The sequence below is a fragment of the Polypterus senegalus genome, chromosome 5 (assembly GCF_016835505.1).
Source record: "Polypterus senegalus isolate Bchr_013 chromosome 5, ASM1683550v1, whole genome shotgun sequence".
Taxonomy (NCBI): domain Eukaryota; kingdom Metazoa; phylum Chordata; class Cladistia; order Polypteriformes; family Polypteridae; genus Polypterus; species Polypterus senegalus.
In genome coordinates, this window is record NC_053158.1 from 15804066 (window position 1) to 15826185 (window position 22120).

Here is a 22120-nt window from a genome sequence, read left to right on the forward strand (position 1 = left end):
TGTTTGGCAACCCTGGCAGCAGTGGCTGTGCAGGGGCAGCTCGATGGCCAGCAGGAATGAATAGCGGGCCGGCTAACTCTTTATCTTTGCACAGCAGGTGGGTGATGGTGGCAATCGCGGTGTGAAGCAATATGGTTTGTACTTCTTGTTATCATAAGTGATGGTCCTCCTAGGCGAACGCTGCTGTAGCGGTATTAGCAACACGAACATGTTTAGCACCACAATCAGCTGGGGACTGATTGGCTGATACTGGTACCTCATTTTCGTTTTTGATATCCATCTCCAGATCACTTGCATCAAACTCAAAGTCTGAAAAGTCAGAGTCCGATTCAGCAATAATATGTAAAATGTCCATGGAGTATTTTGCTTTGCACATTTGCTTTAGTCTCACCATTTTAGAGACTGTTTGCTCTTCATTACTCATGCATGCCCAGGGAATCAAGGTCAAATCAACAAAGCCATGTAACTTTCCTTCAACCAAAGAGAGTCGATCTAAAATGTAAGGGCATGTTTTGGCGCAATTTACAGCCCATTATTGTCTTAAACCCCTGAATTTTGACAAAAGTCAACATCAGCCTTGAAAGAGTTCGATTTATGTTTTTTTTTTGTACATCTTGCTTCCTCAAATCTCGCACCAGTTTCTCAGACACATTGAATTTTGTTGCAGCAGCACAGTTACCAATTTCTTTTGCTACTTCAACGACGTTTAATTTAAAAACAACTTCATATTTTCTTCTGATTGAATGCTCCATCGTACATAAGGGATGCTCTTACGATAAAGGTGTATGAGGGTGTGAGATACAAAAAACACATATCAGTGCAAACGTTGCTTTGGAATAGTTTGGGTATTCGTGTGTGGCCAGGTAGGCACCATGGTTACTCTCTCAGGTGGGAATTAGCATATCATAATCTCTTGGACCAATAGCGTGAGTTTTCATAGATTTATACCACCGACATTATAAAATACCAGAAATTATACAATAGAATCAAGTCCCGCGGAAGAACTTAACTGCAAGTATATACAGTAACTCTAAATTGCCCCCATCTTAACTTTTGTTAGAATGTGTTGCAGGCCCTCGATACTAAAGAATGGGTGTTAATTTAAAAAGAGAGAAAGTCAATCAAGTTAAACATTACATATCTTGTTTTATATTGCTTGTGATGAGTTAACAAGTCAAAGTGAATTTTGAAATGACTACTTTCTGTATTTATTTGCATTTTTCATACTGCCCCTACTTTTTCCAAATAGGGGTTGTAGTAGAACATCATTTCATCTATTAACTAACAAGTTTCTACTTTGAGTGACACTTTTTTTACAATGACTATACAGTATAATTGCAGCTAAAAATAAGCATTAACCTTTCAACTTACAAGAAAAATACTTGTTTTTGCTTTTCAGCTATAAACAACAGACGGAAGTACATCAAATGGCTTTTCCTGAAGATCTTGATGTTTTATCAATCAGTGTCTTGGAAGAGGATTCCTTGAGTTCCGTGTTCATTATTCAAGTAAAATGTCAAAATCCCTTTCTGCTCCAATACTGGAAAACAAGAACTTTCTTTGACAACGGTCAAGTGCAGCAGATTGACACTATATTCTCAGCCTCAACAGCCAGTTTACATTTTGTACTGAGAGTGTCAGATCGCTTAATGACAATGTCAAACAGTGATTACTGGAGCCCTTTTGTAATTAGCATTGTGCTTGATGCTTTAAAATTTAACTACAGACTGCCACCAGAATTAGAACTGAATGGAAACATCATACAAATAATGAAAAATAGCACTTTGTTAATGATTAAAAGAAGCAATTAAAGTCCAAACAATGGCTGCAGAAGGGCATAATTATGTACACTGAATGGAAAATCTCTGCCTCCACTTATTACACTATTATTATTCTGTTAGGCTACCTTAAAGCTCATTTGCTGAAAGGAAGAACTTAAATTTTTAAGATTTTTATCCACTTCACAGGGAGAGTTACTATGATGAAGAGGGCAAAGAAACATTGTGCTAGGAGGCTAGACATCTCTACTAATAGGACCAGACCTCAACAATTTGCAGTAACCATGCTGGATTAGAACCGCTTCTGGGCAAGGTCAAAGACACAAAACTATCACAGAAATTTCAGTCCGAGGGTCTGTACTGTAATGATCAAATCCGATTGGCACGAACTGGAGAAAGAAAAAAATGATTTGCTGTTTACCAATCCTCTTTGCCAAGCATACCAACATGAGTCGAGTCGATACAGACCCAAATACCAAATCTGGCAGGTGATAATTTCCCCATTGATTTGATGGATGCTCATATCACATAAATCACAGAGGAATTTATCAAAAGCTTTGGAAAAAATATTTGACAATACTGTTAAGTCAAGAATCAGAATTTTGGTTAGCAGCCTTGGCTAGATGTGGTTTTAAAGCAGGGATTCACCAACATGGCATCCTCCTTTGAAGCCTTTACAATTTCTTACCCATTAAAAATTAAATAAAAAAAAAATGTTTTTATAAAGTAAAACAATTTTATTTACTTTAGTTATAAATATACTAAAAAGCAAAAAATAAATTATTTAACCACAATTGATTATATGTGTCTAAATAAAATTGTGGGGCACACATAAATTAATTGATTCAAACAATTTTTTAAACTTGTTTAGCATAGTGAGGGAATTACAATGTTGTCGTTTTTTTATATTTTATGATGAAAGTAGCTATTCTATTAATTGACTGAATTAATTTATGTACACCCCACGACTTTAATTAGTCACATATAACCATGAAAATTGTGGTGGAAAATTAATTCTTTGCTTTTTAGTGCATTTATAAGTAAATACAATCATTTCACTTAAAAAAAAAAAAATTATATATTTTATTTTTTACTTTTTAGTTTGAGTATTTTGCAAATGATTTTTCTTCAATCATTTTTCATGAATAGGAAGCTTCTTTAACAGTATTACATAATATATCCTATTTGCAGAATTATTTTAATGCTAAAAAGAATTATATTTTGGTCCCTATTTTTTGTTCAAGCTCTTATGGGAGTAGCACTCGGTCACTGCGGAAACAAAATATCCAAGATAGAAGGGCAAGCTTAAGCCAATACTTCCACATGGAGATCATCAAGGCTACTCCCTCGCAAGAGTAAACAAGTCGTCACACATATTTAAATACTCCACTCACTGGAAGAGACAAGTGGGGGCAATCCGATGCATCTCTCACTTGCATGCTCCGATATCTCACTATATTCTCGCTCTGTCATTGCTGTGTGTGTGTGTTAATGGGAATCACATTACCATTGATTATGGAGAAACTTGTTACGTAATTGCATCCGTTTTGATGGATTAATGTATTGTCGATACTGAACACATATGCAAAAATCTGCTTTGCCAAAAGTGGGTTTAAAATCAGTTGCAAGATTTAATCCAGGCAAACAGACAGAGGAGTCAATTTAAATAAAACCGTTTAAAAATGTAAACAAGAAGCCACAATTTTCCATGCATGTAGACCACGTCATAAAAAAGGCAAACACAAACAAGCAAAAGTCACTATAATCCAGATGCCTGATAATAGCACTAAGCTGTAGTCATGTTACCACTATAGTTACCTGGCAGTGCTTTGTAGTGAGTATTGATCATTAAACGGTACCTCAATTTTTCCAATACTGAAATGTTTTTGTTTGCAAAAGCCATTATTGACAAATAATAAAAAATACAGTGTAAAAAAGGAAGCAAGAGACAAAAAAGGTTAATAAATTACTCCTAAAGGCCATAGTTAGAAATCTATCAGCAAGACCATAAAGAATGTTTCACTGCAAGTGATCAGTTGATAAGGGTTTCTTCAGGTTTCAATGGCTACAGCACTGCAAAATCTGTCACAGATTATATTTTAATCATGAACTTTCACTGTTAAGTTTCTAATATTATTTTAGTAGTTCGGCTAGTGTTTTCTTAAGGTATATTTACCAAAAAAATCTAAAACACACCTCAAAACAAACTTCTATGTATAAACGTTTCATTTTACTTTTCTACAGAGCCAACAAAATGTAAATACCAAATCATATTTAATGATCTTACTGCATGCCCTCAGACTGTACACAATAAGACTAACATGTTTAAAATACTGCGGTGGGTTGGCACCCTGCCCAGGATTGGTTCGTGCCCTGTGTTGGCTGGGATTGGCTCCAGCAGACCCCCGTGACCCTGTGTTCGGATTCAGCGGGTTGGACAATGGATGGATGGATGTTTAAAATATCATAGTTATGCTATAATGTTTTTATATAAACGACCTGAGATGTAAAGTGGGACAACACCTGAGCTGAAATGTTAAAAGTACAAACCTGATGAATGAAACTGAAGAGTTAGTTTAATGAAAACACTGTTAAAATGATAATCTGCTGCAAAAACCACAAGTTCCAACAAGAATTACACTTGATACATTTCAGAAGAATTGAGCATCACTCTTTCATCTAAACAGTGAAACTAGCATTTTTAGCAAATTTTATATAACCAAATAAGGCAAAAAAACTTTTGTGAAGGCTAATGGTTACATATATAAAAAAACCTCATCACTGATCCTACAAAGCCTATTGGGACTTTAACAGAAGCACAGACAAACATGCTACTTAAAACACTGCACAGAATTATAGCCCAAACAACACAAACTACGCTTTTTGCAATTTCGAGATGTGAAAGTCAAGTAACATACCATCATAGACAAAATATGTCCCATCCTTTAAGACAACCACAGCAGGCAACTCTTGCAATGTGATGTACTGCAATCAGAAGGGCTGCATTAGGATCTGTCCAATATTTATTACACAAGCAAAAATATAAGGCAGCACAATTTTCTTAAGGTATACTAAATGGTCTGTATCCACAACAGATAAAATTAAACAAATGTATGACAATGGCTACAAGGTAACAAAAAGCAAGAATTTAATAAACAATAATAAAAACAAGATTGTAGGACAGTCCACTGAAGCCAATCTATTCTTTGAAGGAGATCACATGGTAAAGAATGTTCATTTTAGCAAAAAATTGTAATTGATCAGAAAAAAATCAACAATTCTTAACAAACGTACCTCAGGCATAACTTCCTCAACGGCAGAAAAGAAATATGTATAGACAATCAGCTCTGATGCCACTTCAATGTACTTCTCCTACAAAAGCAGCAATATATTTATAAAACAATAAAATAAAAAATGTGAAAAATAAAAATCTCTCTGTATATAACAAACACCAGATAACCTTTTTGCATTAACAGACTGCACTGAATTAGGTACTTCTGAATGTGTGAAGTTTAATTATTAATGCATCTTCCATGCTCGAGATAAAAGTGTAAATATGCATCCGTTACCAAACTAATTTTAATTAGCTATTAATAGCATGCCTGCTGTAACAATTAAGAGCCATATGTGCGTTTAAAACATATAAATAAATTAAATATCCAAACCTTCAAAGGTGATTCTCCACCGATGTACACGAAAAGCACATTATGTCTCTTTTGCACATGTTCAAACATCTGTTGACTAGGAAGAGTGCGAACAAGAGGTCTACAAAAAAAAATAAAAAAATTTAATCAACATCATTATTAAAATGCATTGTTACATTAAATTTTCACAGTATAAATAACTAGAAGCTTCTTGATTACACATCATTCATTAGTATTCTCCAAAACTACTATTTGAAAATGCAGAGGAATTAGCTGGTTTACCATAAAATTATTCATTCTTCACTGTGAAAGTATATTTACTGCATGGCGTTTTACAAGTTTCTCCACAGAGCTAACAAGATCGTATCAGAAAAGAAACGCTGATAAATGTACAAAAAAAAAAAAGCCCAAATAAATAAAAAGACGCTAAGTTTGCTCACACCAAAGTTTGACCCTTTTCTACAACCATTTCAATCTGTATTTTCACTATTGTGTGCGTGTGACAGATGTCCCAGGAACCAGTGCTTTGGTACCAAGTTGATAAAAGATCCGAAAACGTAATGGTACCACCCCTTTTGAGAGTATTAGTACAACCAAATAAAAGTCAGTACTGCAAGTAGACAAATTACTGCGAATGGCAGAATAACAACATGAGAAAAACACAAGACTAAAGATAGCTATTTATTCAGCAGAGCTGAGGTTGATGCTAAAACACAGCATCAACACATGTCAAAAAGAAAAGCATTTCTGGATATTCGTTGTGTTTAAGGTGGAAGAATCCCAGCGTATTATTGAAGGAATCAAGCTTATTATTTCTCTCTATTATAATAAAAAAATCTTGGGAAGAGAGACGAGACGAGACTTTCTCAGAGAGACACTTTCACTTTCCGCGAGACAAGATTTTGTGCCAAGAGATTTAACCACTCCTGGGGCCGGAAATAAAAGAAAGAGTAGATGACAAAGTAGAACGTCGTAAAAAATTCAAAAATGCTGGCGCGATACACATGTAGAGCAGGTTAGAGATAATGGAAGTACGAAAACTCAAGAGTCTCAAAAAATTATACTTAAGATCGCATTAGCACAAACAAACAGAAATTACTTGGTGAAATAACAGAACAGCGAAAAGAGATTGAATATATTGCTTGGATTTAAACTTTAAGTCAGAGACTTGTAGATCATCTAATTTGTGCTGCCATCAGGGAAAAGTAGTGCGTTTTCCAAAAGAGGCATATCCGCGAGAATTAAAAGATTTGTTGTTTAGTGAAAGTTAAATGCATCATGCATTATGCAAAGAGATTTGGAAAAGTCCTGACAACATCTAAAACATTTACAACCACACACACGGGTCTATCATTTCTCATCTGTGTGAATGCTATTGTCAGACACAGTTTGTGTAGAGAGAAAGAAATGATATTCACTCACGGGCAGTTACACGTTGCGTTGTCACGATGTAATTCCAAACACAGAATTAAAATTCAATACGATATTGATGAAAAGGTAAAAGCAAAAAGAGATTGAATACATGGACATAGGTGATGTCAGAAGTATGTAGATATTGTTTGGCTTTAAACTTTAAGTCGGAGACTTGTAGACCGTCTAATTCATGTTGCCATCAGGGAAAAGTAGTGTTTCTTCCCAATGAAGAGGACTATCCATAAGAAGTTGCTAGCATGTAGTGCAGGCAGGGGGGTTTGGCAAGAGAAACCCACTAGTATTAAAAAAAGGGCCAAAGCACACAAACACAGGCTTTCATTATTGACACATTTACCCCTTTACGGAGTTAGTTTCTGCATATGCTTTGAGTGCTATGATGTAAGCGATCAGATGTATGTTTTAATCTTTCAGCTTGCTTTATCACAAAGTAGTAAGAGGCGACAACATGGTGGTGAGATGAACAGCTCTTTAATATTGTGTCGTTCTGTCCCAAAAAAAGGGTGAGAGATTTTGTATTCACACTCTCTGATTGCATCAAGCACATCAGCAGATTTCTGTTTACGCATCCATCTGTTTTCTAACTGGCTTATACAGTTCATGGTCGTGGAGGACTGTGGACACTGTCAGGGCTAATAATTGTAGCAGAGAAACATGAGTCAAGTTTCGGACAAAAAAGCTATTTGGTGGGTCTACAACTGGTGATCAAATGCGCTGCTCCATGTGTTAATGCCAAAATAAAATGTACTTAATGCTTCAAAGCAGAAAGTACTGTGAATCAACCCATCAGCAGGACAGGCAAAATGGCTTATTTCATTGCTAAATATGCTAAATTTGTGTCATGTGTTAGGTTTTTGAGGCCAAAATAATGTTGTGTGTATATCTCTAAAATGTGATGAATGTAGTGAAAGCACATATGACATTTATTTAAAAGGTATGTTCGTGAATGTAATACATGCAATGAGTCACACTGCAGGTCCAGTTAATATTCATTAATATTCATTTGTGCATAGGCTAAGCAATAGCAAAGCATTATTAGTCATAAGTTACTTTGAAAACAACACAACAAAGGGTGTTTCACTGTAGTTTTGAAATGATGGATTATTGCAAAATAAAATCAAAGTTTGATTTCACACAGGAAATAAAAGTTTGGACAAATGTTTAAAAAAGAGAGGGAAAAACAGATGCATCAAATTAAATATCTTGACATTTGAAGACTCAATCAATTTGACATGTTTCTTTATTATTACTCTACGTTTTTTCAGCCACCTAATGATGCAAATATAAATCTTCCAATAATTGTTACAGATCTAACATAAATCTGACAAGCCAAAATTTAAAAGAATGTTAGAAAAACTGCTTTGAAAGTTTGTTTAAATTACATATCCTGAATTATCTTGGAATGCACCGATTCAACAGTAACAATATCATCACATTCGAATTTTTATTTTTAGTATTGATTTTAACTTTAAGTATTTTTTATTTTCTGGAGAGAACACATCAAAGAATAAATATAGAATGTGCGCCTGGTAAGTTAAATCAGATTATGATATCATCCTTTATAAACCCTATACTGAAGATTAAAGAATTCCTCCCATTGATTGTTAAGCTGGGCGAGTCTCCATGTCTACCACACATTAAAATTCAGGTCCTGCATTGTATTTTGATATTTAATACTAGTTTATTTGTATGATAGCTGGCTAACATTTTACACTTGTAAGCCTGTTAAGTTTGTTAGCCTTGCATCTTCTTGATAAATATCTTATGAACATTTAATACACTTGAAGCTTTGTTAAAGAGTTGTACTGTGTTTATTATTTTGTGGATGTCGTATAGTATATGTTTTGGTAGGAAACGAGTACAGGTAGTCAGCGACTTACGACCACGATCTGTTCTGACGAACTTGACGCAAGTCGATCTGAACGCAAGATGGACCAGTATATGTATTCAAACCTGTCCTTACGTATAGTATAGTACTGTACAATAAGTCTCTTAACTCATATTACTTGTTTTATATCCCTTTTTTGTCATCATTCTTAGCACATTGTGTACATTTTTATATCAATTTCTTGTAAATTATTTTGCTTCATTATTACTGATGTTCACATGGGTGCCAAACCTTTAACAGCTTCATGAATCCTTTCTTTGTCTGTGTTATGTTACATCATCGGTGTGAGTCTCACTCCCAGTGTTCATTGTGTTAACTGTGAGAGGAGGAGGTGTACTGGCAGAGTTTGAGTACTCTTATGTTTTCTGTTTTAACACTTCAGCCTGTTAATAATAAATATTAACAGATAAAAGAGTTCAGTGTGGTTTCATTATGCCTTTGTGGCAGTTTGTATGACACAGCACAGTGGGTCACAACACAGAAGCTTCGGAGGTTAATCAGATTTAAAGCCAAAGCAAAGCAGTACAGCACAAGGTACAACTTAAAGTCACATGCGATCGCATTTGCTTTCATTCCTCCCTCATACTGCTTGATCACCTTCATTTGTGTCGAGATAAATTGTCTTTTTTCCTGTAATTGTAAGACAAATGTAACTGAACGTAGTCGAAACTCCTGCAGGTAATAAATTGGGAACGAGACAAATGAGTCAAAGCATATGGAGCTGGCATGGCGGAAACTTTTGTTTGCCCGTGAGACATGGTAGCAGTTGTATGTCGAACGGAAGACAGACGTATAGGTCGTAAGTCGACGAGTACTTATACTGCATTATTTAGAATTACACCTTAAAAATTACGAAGCTATAGCTGGTACACTGCAATAAAATAACACTTGTATAAATATAGTAGATTTTTAAGGAAAAAATGCATTGGCTAATCCACTAACATGAAATCGGTATTGGCCTTAAAGAAACCTCATCAGAGAAAACCTAATAAACATCTAAGTAACTATGTCATTTCTAGAAGGGATATACAGTACATGCTACAGTTTATGTGCAAGTAATACAGAAAAGGCAATTAAACTAATAGCTATACAAAAAAGAACTGTAAAGTACAAAATTAAGACAAATGTCCAATATCTAGGAAAAGGGAACGAAAAGGAGCTTGAAAACTAATATAGGTGCTAAAATTCTTAAAACAGGTGAAACAGAACATTTATTAGAGACTCCATTAGATTTTCTACAGCTAAACAGTCAAAGTCATACTTCAGAACTCCCATGGTTCTTCTCCAAAAGCACTAAAAATGAGAACCAGGCTTATTATAATTTCACTGTGGCTTTGACACAGTAGATTAAAATGTACTCTAACAAAAAATGATTACCCAATATAAAAGTAAAAACCCATTGTTTTCTAATTATCTAAACAGTTATGCACAGCTAAAGGAGGAAGTCTACAAAAGATGCTATAATGCAGGGGTCTCCAACTCCAGTCCTGTAGAGCTACTGTGGCTGCTAGTTTTCATTCCAACTCTTTGCTTAATTAGTGACCAGTTTATGCTGCTAATTAACTATTTACCTTTATTTGAATTGACTTTTCTTGAGGCTCTGACTGCTGAATTGATTCTTTTTTGCTTAAATGGCAAAAAAACCAAAAAACAGATGACCAACTGAGTTGGGGCCTCAAACTCCAACCAACTTCACTTCATTCAGTTCCTTAATTTGAAGCCAATTCTCGTTGCTAATTAAACACGTTATTTAATTGCATGGCATTCATTCTGCCATGGCAGACATTTTCAAAACTGTTGATTCTCTTTTTTAAGAGCACTGTCAAAATGTTTTGTGGACCTGGGCAGATCGATATTACTGAGGCCTTCACCTTTCTTCATTTTCAGTTATTGTGTGATAGACGCAGGTTGTTGTTTATGTGTTGGTTCATTTTGTGTCTTAATATTGTTTGTTTGCTAATTAAGGAAAAAAGAAATAAGGGGCCCGAGTCCTAAATTGTGCATCAATTCAAATTAAGGCAAAGAGTTAATTAGCAGCAAAATCTGGTCTCTAAGAAATGGGTTAGAATAAAATCCTGCAGCCACAGTAGCTCTCCAGGACTGGAGTTGTAAACTCCTGTTATAATGCTATGGACGTAAAAGTAAAATATCAGCTAAAAAGAATTCAATGCCAACTATAGACAGAGGAAGAAGCTGGAACCATATTTTTCCACCAATAATTGTTTCTTTGTCTGGAGAAATCTACAAATAACTGGCTACAAATGATTACATAATTTGTTGTGTGAAGCTGCAATGGCCTCACACCCACTAATCCCTCTGCTTAATCAGATGAACAGTTTTAATGGCAGATTTGACAGGCAACCCTCTCCACCTGCTTTCTCTTAACTCTCAAATTCTTCCTTGACCCTTAGCATTACTTAATGTATGGGGTATGTATGTTTGCTTGTCCATAAAACAGGACTTTTATAAAGTAGGTCATTTAGGGCAATCCCACTACCTTCACAATAAGATAGCATGTTGATAAATTCGAGCTAACAGATAGTTTTAAAAAGGATTTGGTTCAATGCAGAGTTCCTGCCTGTTTCTAAGTATCCACTGGTGCCCCAAAAGCAAAACATTTCATACCCTAATGATAACGGACCAGTGCAATGGACTTCGACAATAATAAAAGCATCTGAATGTCTAATTCGTCAGCCTGGTTTTCACAGATTCTCTTCTTGGCCCAGTACATCTGGCAGCTTTAAAACTTTTCAAGTACTTCTGTCTGGATGCTATAATTACAACGCTTCTACATTAACAGGCCTCTCAATATAACCTTGGACTATGCCCTATGTCCCTGGACCTATGACTTTTTCAGAAAAAAAAGATATCACGGAAACTTGGCAAATATCACTTAGTAACTATGAACCTGAATAGGAGGTGCTCCGAGGGATGTGTTCGGTGTCTTCTCCTTGTATACCCGAGAACACCTTTGTTAACCTATCTGCAAAACTGCTTACATTTGCCAATGATACCACATTGATTTGTCTGACCACAGAAAGGCAGTAGCTGAGACATCTGATGGTGATGGATCAGTTGGCCATCTGGTGTGCCTTCTACAATCTGGGCAGCTGAAATGCTCATTGATTTTAACAGGTACTTCTCCTACTGCATCCTTTAATAAATGGCGTTACCATCAGAACAGTAGACTCATTAAATTACCTGGCACCACAATTACTCACAGTCTGTATTGGGATTAAAACAATGTCTCTTAAGGAAAAAAAAAAAATCTTAGAAGTGTTTTTTTTCCCACTAGAAATTTAATAAGATTAATCTGTCATCAGTGTTAGTCAAGTTTTATGGAGCAGTCACTGAAAACAACCTCTTTTTCTTCATAGTGGTCTGGATTATCAGTGCACCTGCTCATTCTAGACATAAACTACAGCATATTGCTTATATAAGTGCATAGACTATAGACCTGAATCTGCACAGGCCTTACTTCTTTGGTCAGAAATCAATTAGGGAATACAAACTAATAATCTATCCAATGTAACGTGTTTACTTTTAATGATTTGTATGAGGCACAAGTATAATTTTCTACAATGTTCTAATGTTTTGTGTATTTGTTTACTATATTATCATGGACTACTGCTGAAAATAATATTGTGATGCTATACTGTATACAGAGAATTGTACTGGAAGTTTTAGATCTATGGTTGTAATAACAAGATGAATTTCTGGAAAATAGGTTGCCTAGCAATAAAGTTCAATTAAATTCAGTTCTAAAAGCATGACAGATTGAACAGGTAAAAAAAAGTGATGAAGTACAGTTTTTTAGGTGCTCTCCAACTCTTGTGCTTGGCATTAGTTCTTTTTGAAATATTTTACTGTAAAATGAGCAATGTCCAGTAGTATTACCATTTTAATCTATCTCGTCTTCAAAACTAATTCATTTCTTAAACATTTGTGATATTTTATATAAATTAAATTTGGTGGCTGCATTCCTGCATATTTCCAGTTTTTTGTTTTTTTGAAGAGTTTTCATTGACTAAAAAGGCTCCTGAAAGAGAGACCTTTTGTTTTCTTTGTATTTTTAAAAACTCTGTTCTCGTTTTCAACCACATCTATGCATTATGCAAAGTTTTATGTCAAAAGAGGTATCACTCTTCAGACAGAGAGGAAACAAAACCAACTTATAAGAAATATAAACATTCATCCATCCATGCATCCATTATCCAACCCGCTATAGCCTAACACAGGGTCACAGGGGTCTGCTGGAGTCAATCCCAGCCAACGCAGGGCACAAGGCAGCAAACAAGCCCCGGGCAGGACGCCAGCCCACCGCAATATAAACATTCAGGGAAAGCAAACATTTTTTTTTTTAAATAAATACAAAAAATAATCAGTCTTCATCCATTTCTTTTTCTTCTCCATTGATCTTTATCCACTTACTAAACTCAATTAATTTATTTTTACTAGCTTTAAGTTTTACTCCATTGGCCAAGCTCTCTTTCTCAGGGGTGGGGGTTGATTTGTTTTCAGTCCTATTTTATGTAAAAATTGATCTATTTGTATGGAATGATTACAGTAAAATAATTTTAAAAAATGCAGTAAATATTGTAAAAATACTGTAAATAAATGAACAAATACAAAAAATAAAAACAGCATCTCTGAATACACCAGAACATGGTTTCAAATGAAAACAGATAATAATCTAAGAATAAATGAAACTTATTCAGAAACCTTGAATTTTTTTTTAGTACTACCAACATTTTATGAAGCTACAAATTTAATCACATAACTACATACTTAATTACTTAATTAGATAACCACCCAGGCAACATTTAATCAAATCAATTTTTCAAGTTTCGTTCTTTATTCATGTGGCAAAAAGCATGTAGTCTAAAACTCCTGCTTGTGTAGGCTGTCATGATTCATATTCTCATTGTCAAGGACTGGTAAATGAGGTTATAGCAACTTCATTCTGTTCTGAAATTTCAAATAAATAAAAAATAAATAAATGTGTCCTTGCAGCTGTAAGAAAGCATATCAGAATTGGAATACTATATTCCCAAAAAAGAAACCAGACAAAAAAGTTAAAATGATTTCTTAGAATTATCTGAAAAAAATGTACATCTATCTTCTAAGAAAACAATTTAACGGGTATGTAATGTACTGTGTAATGTTGTGTGCAGGGCTGTGGAGTTGGAGTCAAGGATTCAGAGATAATTTTGGGTACCTGGAGTCAGGGTCGGCAAAAATGTACCAACTCTGACTTCTAATAAATTTAAATTGTAATAAAAAAATACAGAAAGTTCAAATGTTTCATTTCACAAACAATAGTTGTGTTACTACTAGTGTGAAGTTCAGCTGAGCTATTATACAACCTGACATTCACATATCGTAATCTGGATTATGGTACATTACAAAAAGTGTTTAATTTTATTTCAGATATAATTTGTTTAACAAGTTAATTTGAGTGTAAACAAGTGTAATGATGTAGGTGGAGGTGTGTGCTATGGCCTGATGTGTGTTCAGGGGTTCTTGTCTTTTTTTTAAACTGGCCAATAAGATAGAGGATCAGCTTCCTAGCCAGTAGTTCTGTGGTTAAATGATGTATATGTTGCCTTCCTTCAATCAACATGGAAAATAGATTAGCATATTAAATCCAGAGGAGTCGGATTCGGAGTCAGAGTTGAAGGATTTATCTACCGACTCCACAACCCTGGCTGTATGCACACTATTTTTTTTCTAAAATATGGTTCGTTACAACACTTTTTAAAGACTTTATTTACATTGTAAAGATTGATAGATTTTACCTTTAAAACTCTAATCATGAAGTCATGTAAGTTTTTGGTTTATATGATGTAAAATATACAGCTCTATAGACTCTTCTAGTAAAACAGTTTGTGATGATGTTACAAGGTATTCCATAAAACAATTACTTTAATATTGTCCATTAGCAACAGAATGATTTAGAAAATATGCACTTCAGCGTTCATTTATTGTTAAGTCCAAAACTGTAACTAATGTATGGTTAATTGCAAAATTTTAAAGCATTCCTATTATATTAGGTATCATTTAGTGACTATTTTGAAACAGATTTATTAACAGTAGAGAATCGGTTATAATTTGAGTGTTCATTATTTATACATAGTGCCCCCTATGTACAGTCGTACTAATTACTGGAATTCAATCACAATGAGCAAGTTCTTTTTTGAGACCTGTATGATGCACACAGGATTCAGAAACATGTAAAGCTGCACAAGTAATGAAAACAAATGAAATTGTTAGTGCGAAGTCTCAATTAATATCCATTTTATTAGGTAGGCAAAGGACAAACTAAATAACAAGGTAAAAAGTTTACAATGCAGAAGCAATAACTAGTCAGGTTGCAGAAATGATAGTTTTCAATAAATACAGGGAAAGCATAAATCATCCATACTGGTCAGAAAATGTGCCTCTCACATTTTCATACTGATTATACTGTAAAGTACTTAGAATTTTCACAATCTAAAATATCACTCAATTTTAGAAGCACTTGTAGGTTTGCTCATATCAAGAAATTGCCATAGATACACATTGATGGCTTTATTTCAAATCTGCATTGCTTACGTATACAACAAAATATGTGTCATCCAGTTCCTGAGAATTTATCTACTTGACAGTGAGGTTACTGCAATGCAAAATGAAGCTACACTGCTTCTGTAATGCAGTTACAAATTTTTACTGCATTGTTCAAACAATAAATTTTTAGAGATTGTTTTATTCTTGCATTCATTTCTTGCTGCGTATTTCAATATAATTCATAACACCACTTGAAATTAAATTCTAAGCAATGGTAAAAAAAAACAAACAAAAATCCAATTCTGTTATGCACTCTTTTAATCCTTTAAAACAGGCTAAGTGTACCACATAACTACTACACTTCAGTAAATCTCTCCTAAATGTTCACATTTATTTACAATGTAAGTTTCAGTTTGCTGTGATTAAATTTCTTCTCAAGGAACCACACAGTCTGACACACTACATTGCTCAGAGCCAGTCATTTGCAAATAGTGTTGTTGCTATGCCCAAAAATGCAAACTGTGACATACTAGCACCTCACTGTGGCTAAACTCTGTCAATGCGTCATTTTTGCTTTTCTAATTTAAGTCACAAGTATTGTTGCTTTTTTAAGTGACAATTATGAAAAACACGTAACGGAAGGCTAATCATAAATTCAATAGACCCTTTACTCTTAAATTTTAATATACAGCTTTCCTGTTATATAAATATATATAAACAAAATACTAAATATGAAGAGATGTATATTACAATTAAAATCAATACCTCCTTCCCTACCAACTAATCCTGGGTGAAAAAAATCTGTTGTACAAAACCAAATGACTTTTAAAACAAGGTGATCTTAATGAGGCACATGTAGCATAGAGGGATTTTAAACACAAATTAAAAGAGGTTACAGTTGAGTACATGGACGTAACTGAGTAGAAATCATCTACACATAATCAATCCGAGCCCTGCCTGGTTAGGTATTAAAACTTTGTCATTCCAGTCATTAAATAAAAGAAAAAAAAAAATTAAATAACTTTTTCTGAAGTTTAGATTATAACTAATGGGTTTAATGAATTCCCCTTAAGATTTACACGGTTTAATTTAACTAAGTAAAGATAATGCTTGAAGCAGAGGATTTCTGAAACAGCAGAGCTGTCTTTTGATCAAAGGGTAGCACAGAACATCCTCAGTAAATTTAAAACAGAGAAAAGTTACAAGCCAGAAATGTGATATATTTTGTGCATGACAGGCTCGGTCATATTTTTCTCTTACGTTTAGTTTGTCGTTAGAACATTAGAAAGTTTTAAAGCTGTAAAAAAAGACTGGTAATAAAATCACTTGAACAACTTATAATGAGAAAGCTGTCCGAGAAGACTCAGGGTTTATTAGATTCATTACAGACTGCATTTCCCTGTGCACTATTCCTTGTGACTGCCCTGCTTTGCTGATGAGATGGGAGTTGGGATCCCATGACTTCAAATTGGATAAATCATATTTGAGAATGGTATGCTCTACCATCTATCTACTAGTTACTTAATTAAAAAAAATATCCTTTAAAACACAAGACTTCAGCATGGATACAGGTAAGTAATTTACACTTGTACAGTTACCAGATAACATATTCAGAATGTACTTACTTACCCTGACACCCTATTAGCAAATTCAATTATGTCTTCTTTGGTTCTTGGACCCCTATAATTGTATGCTAGGTCTCCCTTTAACCTAAAATATTAAAGAGATATCTTTAATTCAGAATAATCACACAGATAATATTGTTATAATAACTAAGTATCTAAATACAAAAGATCAGACACATTTACTTATTTCTAATTCACAAAATAAATGCATTATTTTTTTAAAGATACTAAAAAGCTGAAGAGGAGATTTAAACAGAGTGCTGTACATTGTTTGAAACCAATATAACACAATCAAGAGACAAAATGTTTGTTGTATAAGGCTGTAGCGGTAAAATTCAAAGATCTCCTTACTCCTAGGTCGGCAGCAGAGATTTAACACTAGAATTACCAGAGCCAATGAAAAAACTTGTAAATCCGGCCCACCTTAAATCCCTTCGCACCACTCCGTCAGCGTCTTTTGTCTTCTAAATGTGTCAAAAAACCCAAGCAGCCTGCTATACCATCCACCCATCGCCTCAGAATGGGCAAAAAGTTCTCCCAGTTCCTGCCTTGATTGATTATCTGGGAGTGAGCCACCCAGAATTGTAAGGGGAAATAATTGGATGTGTGTTTTGTGTCTACAATAATCTGTGTAAACACATCGTTAAAACAGAAATGTTTTTCACGTTTTAGTAATAAATGACAAAATGTAGACATGAACTGTATAATGTGTGAAGGCTGATGGCCAAATATCAGATAAACACTTTCACAAAAGGTGCAAGTACAATTTGACAGCTTCCGTGGTGCAGCTGTTAGAACTCCCAAGTTATAATCCAGAGGTTGTGAGTTCAAAACCATCTCCCCCTCAAATTTACCGTTTTGAGTACTGAGCTGCTCTTATTGTTAGTATTATACAATAAAAACATACATTTAATTTGTGCCTGTAAATTTATAGTACTTGTAAAAGTTAGCTTTTTTTCACTTTTATTCTCTCAGTTACATTCACGATACAACAAACACCCCCTCCCCTCTGAAGCAGATACTTTTTATCTGAAACTGGGAATAACTGTAGATGTGAGTGGTGCTTTGGGAAAATGGAACTGGAAATTTTCTGATCTGGAGGGATTAAAGCTGACATACAAATGCTGGTGAATCTGCCTGCTTCGTATCTCACCGTCACTTGAAATTTTTTTTATTCAGTTTTATTGAGTGTTCCTGCTCACAATGAATTAGTATGCACCTTATGGTCTATGATGTCAAAGTCACACTGACAAAAAACAGAAACATAGGTATACATGATATTTGGAATTATACATTTTATGACCTGTACAGTACATTTTAGAAAACACTGCGGCACGAATGCAACATTATTTATATTCATTCACATACCATTTGGAGCTTGTAATCAGTGACCGCGTATCATATATACCTATGTCTCTGTTTTTGTCAGTGCGGCTTTGATGGGATTTAAGGTGGGCCAGATATACAAGTTTTTTCGTTGGCTCTGGTAATTCTAGTGTTAAATTTGTGTTGAAATGTCTTCCTAAATAATAATGTCTGAATTAATGTATTCAAACACGCCTTCAAAAATGCATGCTCAAAAGCACTGGTGTGAGAAAAGTGTGTTAATACAAGCTGGCAATTTTAGTGAAAAGGAAACCAACTGCAAAATTTGGCAACATCTATTGCCTACTGTGCACAAGGGATCCATAAATTCTAATTAATATTTAAATTTGTTCCAAAAATGTGTCACAAAAGTGTTACTATGACAAACATGAGTATCAGTGAAACAAAATTATGAAATGTAGAAGTCCTTTCAATCAGAATTACTTTGAACTCCATATAACATATAAACAATTAAGATTTTATATAAAACATAAAAGTGTGATTAGAAAATACCTGCCACCTTTGTAATACAGGATAACCCCAACATAGGCTTCTTTGCAATTTGCCTTCCAAAATGAACTTTTTCATTGTTTTGAACATGGCTTGTAAAAGCACACTCTTGCACTTAACTATCATTCATTGCAAGAGTGTGCATGGTTACAAGGCTGTTAGCACCAAGAACCTGAAATTGAGCTGGGCTTGGCACTGATATACTTTTAGGAACCCAACGCTAGTGAAATGCAGCACTTTTACAAACACAGCCGAGTTTTAACCTCTTTGACTAGTTCTGGCAGCCTTCACAGAGAACTGAACATTGACAAGTGAGACATGTATGAAAAACAACTTCAGAGTAATATCTTCCAGACATGTTGAGTAACAGCCAAGAAAGCTACTAATTTTCTTGGCTTGCCTTCTATTGTTACATTTTGCGCAGTGTACGGCTGGGCTTTAATTTTGTTAAATTCCATAAACCATGAAACTAAGGAAGCAGCATTAGGTCACCAGACATCCAGAAAATGTTCTTGTGAACTAGAATGGAATAAGAAGTGATTCATTTTATGATATTTTGGTAAAAATACAAGTGTTTGAGATGGATGGTTTCATGTGTGGATTATGGACGTTTTGGTATTGTTTTCTGTTGTCCAATGTTAAGTCTTTCCATGCTGCATAATATCATGAAATTAAAAATCTCTATTGGCCATCAGTACAAACTACAAGGTGTAAGTAATATTTAAAATACATCAATTTTGACAGTGCGATTAAACTGCACAGAGATATTTAAAAAAAAAAGGGACTTTATGCAGACAAGACAGCCAACTGTAACTAAAAGATGCACTAAAGGGTATTCTCTAATTTGTAAAATGTCTTTTGCATTTTCTATTATATATAGTATACTATATTTACTTTTTAATTAACACAACACAAATAGATAAAACAAACAAACCATTGATAAATCCCTTTATACAACTACAAGTGGTTAAAATTACATTTGAAACACACAGTAACACTTTCACTTATAGTATAGCCTGGAATTGTTTTATAGTGACAATCAAAATTTTGCTTACAATTTTATTGTTGGATAACCACGTACTCCAAATTCTGAGGCAATACCTAAACAAAAGAGAACGAAATTGTTGGTATGCATTTGCTATAAGAATATACAGCAATTACTGAAAAAGAAAATAATCCAACAGTAAAGGAAACAAGTGCTTTTTGTTGTTTAAATTTTTTTTTTTTAAATACACAAAAACATTACGATAAAGAATGACAGAAAATTTGTTCAATAAGTCTCCTTTCACTGTATTACAGCAGATTTTTCAGGGCAAAACATGAAATATGCTGTAGTAACACTAAGTAAGAGATTGTGAGAGAAAAAATAAGGGAAGTTTGCACTTCTTTCATTTGTGTGGAATAAAGAGTAGTTAATGCAATCTTAAGACCAAAAAAAATAGCTATGCCATTGAAAAATCTAAACATTGAATGGGTAATAATCAACACCACCAATGTATTTCTTCTATAGCCCAAATTCAGACGAGGAATGCCTCAATGGGCTTTCCCAGACACACAGAAACCTTATGTCCTCTATTAAAGTGTATTTTTATTATTAAACTATATAACAAGGGTGTTATCTGTTCATTTGTTAACAAAATTAAATTATGTATGCTCATTGTTCAGAGATCATATAAACACTGAAATAAGTAAAATTTCCTTTAACTACTTTTGTACTATGTACAAAAATATTAGTTTTTTGCAGAGTCCTACAACTCTTTGTGTATAGAAGTACTTCCTGACTTAATTTTAAATACATTTCTCCTTAGTTTCCACTGATGATGTTCAAAAGAACAAGATTCACAAGATGAAAAAATGTTGTTGGATCTACTTTATAAATGCCTTTGAGGATTTTAAATACCTGGATTAGATCCCCACTGAATCTTCTCTACTCGAGACTAAACAGGTTTAATTCTCCAAATCTGTCAGAGTAAGACATGTCCTTGAGTCTTGGGATACACTCGGTTGCTCTCGTCTGCACAGCTTTTAGTGCTGCTATGTCTTTCTTATACCATGGTGACCAGAATTGCACACATCATTCCAGATGTAGCCTTACTGGGTGCATTATGCAGTTTGAACATAACATCCCTTGACAACAAGAGTTTTTATGATACAAACCCAATTCCAAGTTGGGACATTGTGTAAAATGTAAATAAAAACAGAATACAATGATTTGCAAATCCTTTTCCACCTATATTCAATTGAATACACTACGAAGACAAGATATCTAATGTTTAAACTGATAAACTTTATTGTTGTTTTGCAAATTTTCTCTCATTTTGAATTTGATGCCTGTAACACGTTCCAAAAAAGCTGGGACAGGGGCAGCAAAAGACTGGGAAAGTTGAGGAATGTTCAAAAAACACCTGTTTTGAACATTCCACAGGTGAACAGGTTAATTGGAAACAGGTGTTTGTCATGATTGGGTATAAAAGGAGCATCCCAAAAAGGCTTAGTCGTTCACAAGCAAGGATGGGGCGAGGTTCACCACTTTGTGAACAACTGCGTGGGCAAATAGTCCAGCAGTTTAAGAACAACGTTTCTCAATGTACAATTGCAAGGAATCTAGGGATTTCATCATCTACTGTCCATAATATCATCAAAAGATTCAGAGAATCTGGAGAAATCAATGCATGTAAGCGGCAAGGCTGAATACCAACACTGGGTGCCCGTGACCTTCGATCCCTCAGGCGGCACTGCATTAAAAACTGACATTATTCTGTAAAGGAAATTACCACATGGGCTCAGGAATACTTCAGAAAACCATTGTCAGTTAACACAGTTCGTCGCTATATTTACAAGTGCAAGTTAAAACTCTACCATGCAAAGCGAAAGCCATATATCAACACCACCCAGAAACGCCACCAGCTTTTCTGGGCCCAAGCTCATCTGAGATGGACTGACGCAAAGTGGAGAAGTGTGCTGTGGTCTGACGAGTCCACATTTCAAATTGTTTTTGGAAATCATGGACGTCGTGTCCTCCAGGCCAAAGAGGAAAAGGACCATCCGGATTGTTATCAGCGCAAAGTTCAAAAGCCAGCATCTGTGATGGTATGGGGGGTGTTGTTAGTGCCCATGGCATGGGTAACTTGCACATCTGTGAAGGTACCATTAATGGTGAAAGGTACATACAGGTTTTGGAGCAACATATGCTGCCATCCCAGCGACGTCTTTTTCAGGGACGACCTTGCTTATTTCAGCAGGACAAAGCAAAGCTACATTCTGCATGTGTTACAACAGCGTGGCTTTGCAGTAAAAGAGTGCGGGTACTAGACTGGCCTGCCTGCAGTCCAG

The 22120-nt window shown here is 34.7% G+C and overlaps 1 protein-coding gene across 1 annotated transcript in view; it reads right to left on the reverse strand.

Moving 5' to 3' along the window:
* Window positions 1–22120, reverse strand: part of LOC120530144 (protein disulfide-isomerase TMX3-like) — a 93592-nt gene that overhangs the window by 31139 nt on the left and 40333 nt on the right. Inside the window, exons 5-9 of the mRNA XM_039754348.1 lie at window positions 19843–19888; window positions 16917–16997; window positions 5444–5543; window positions 5073–5150; window positions 4697–4763 (exon numbers count right to left, since the gene is read on the reverse strand). Coding sequence (XP_039610282.1) covers window positions 4697–4763; window positions 5073–5150; window positions 5444–5543; window positions 16917–16997; window positions 19843–19888 — 372 coding nt within the window. The remainder of the gene's footprint in view (window positions 1–4696; window positions 4764–5072; window positions 5151–5443; window positions 5544–16916; window positions 16998–19842; window positions 19889–22120) is intronic.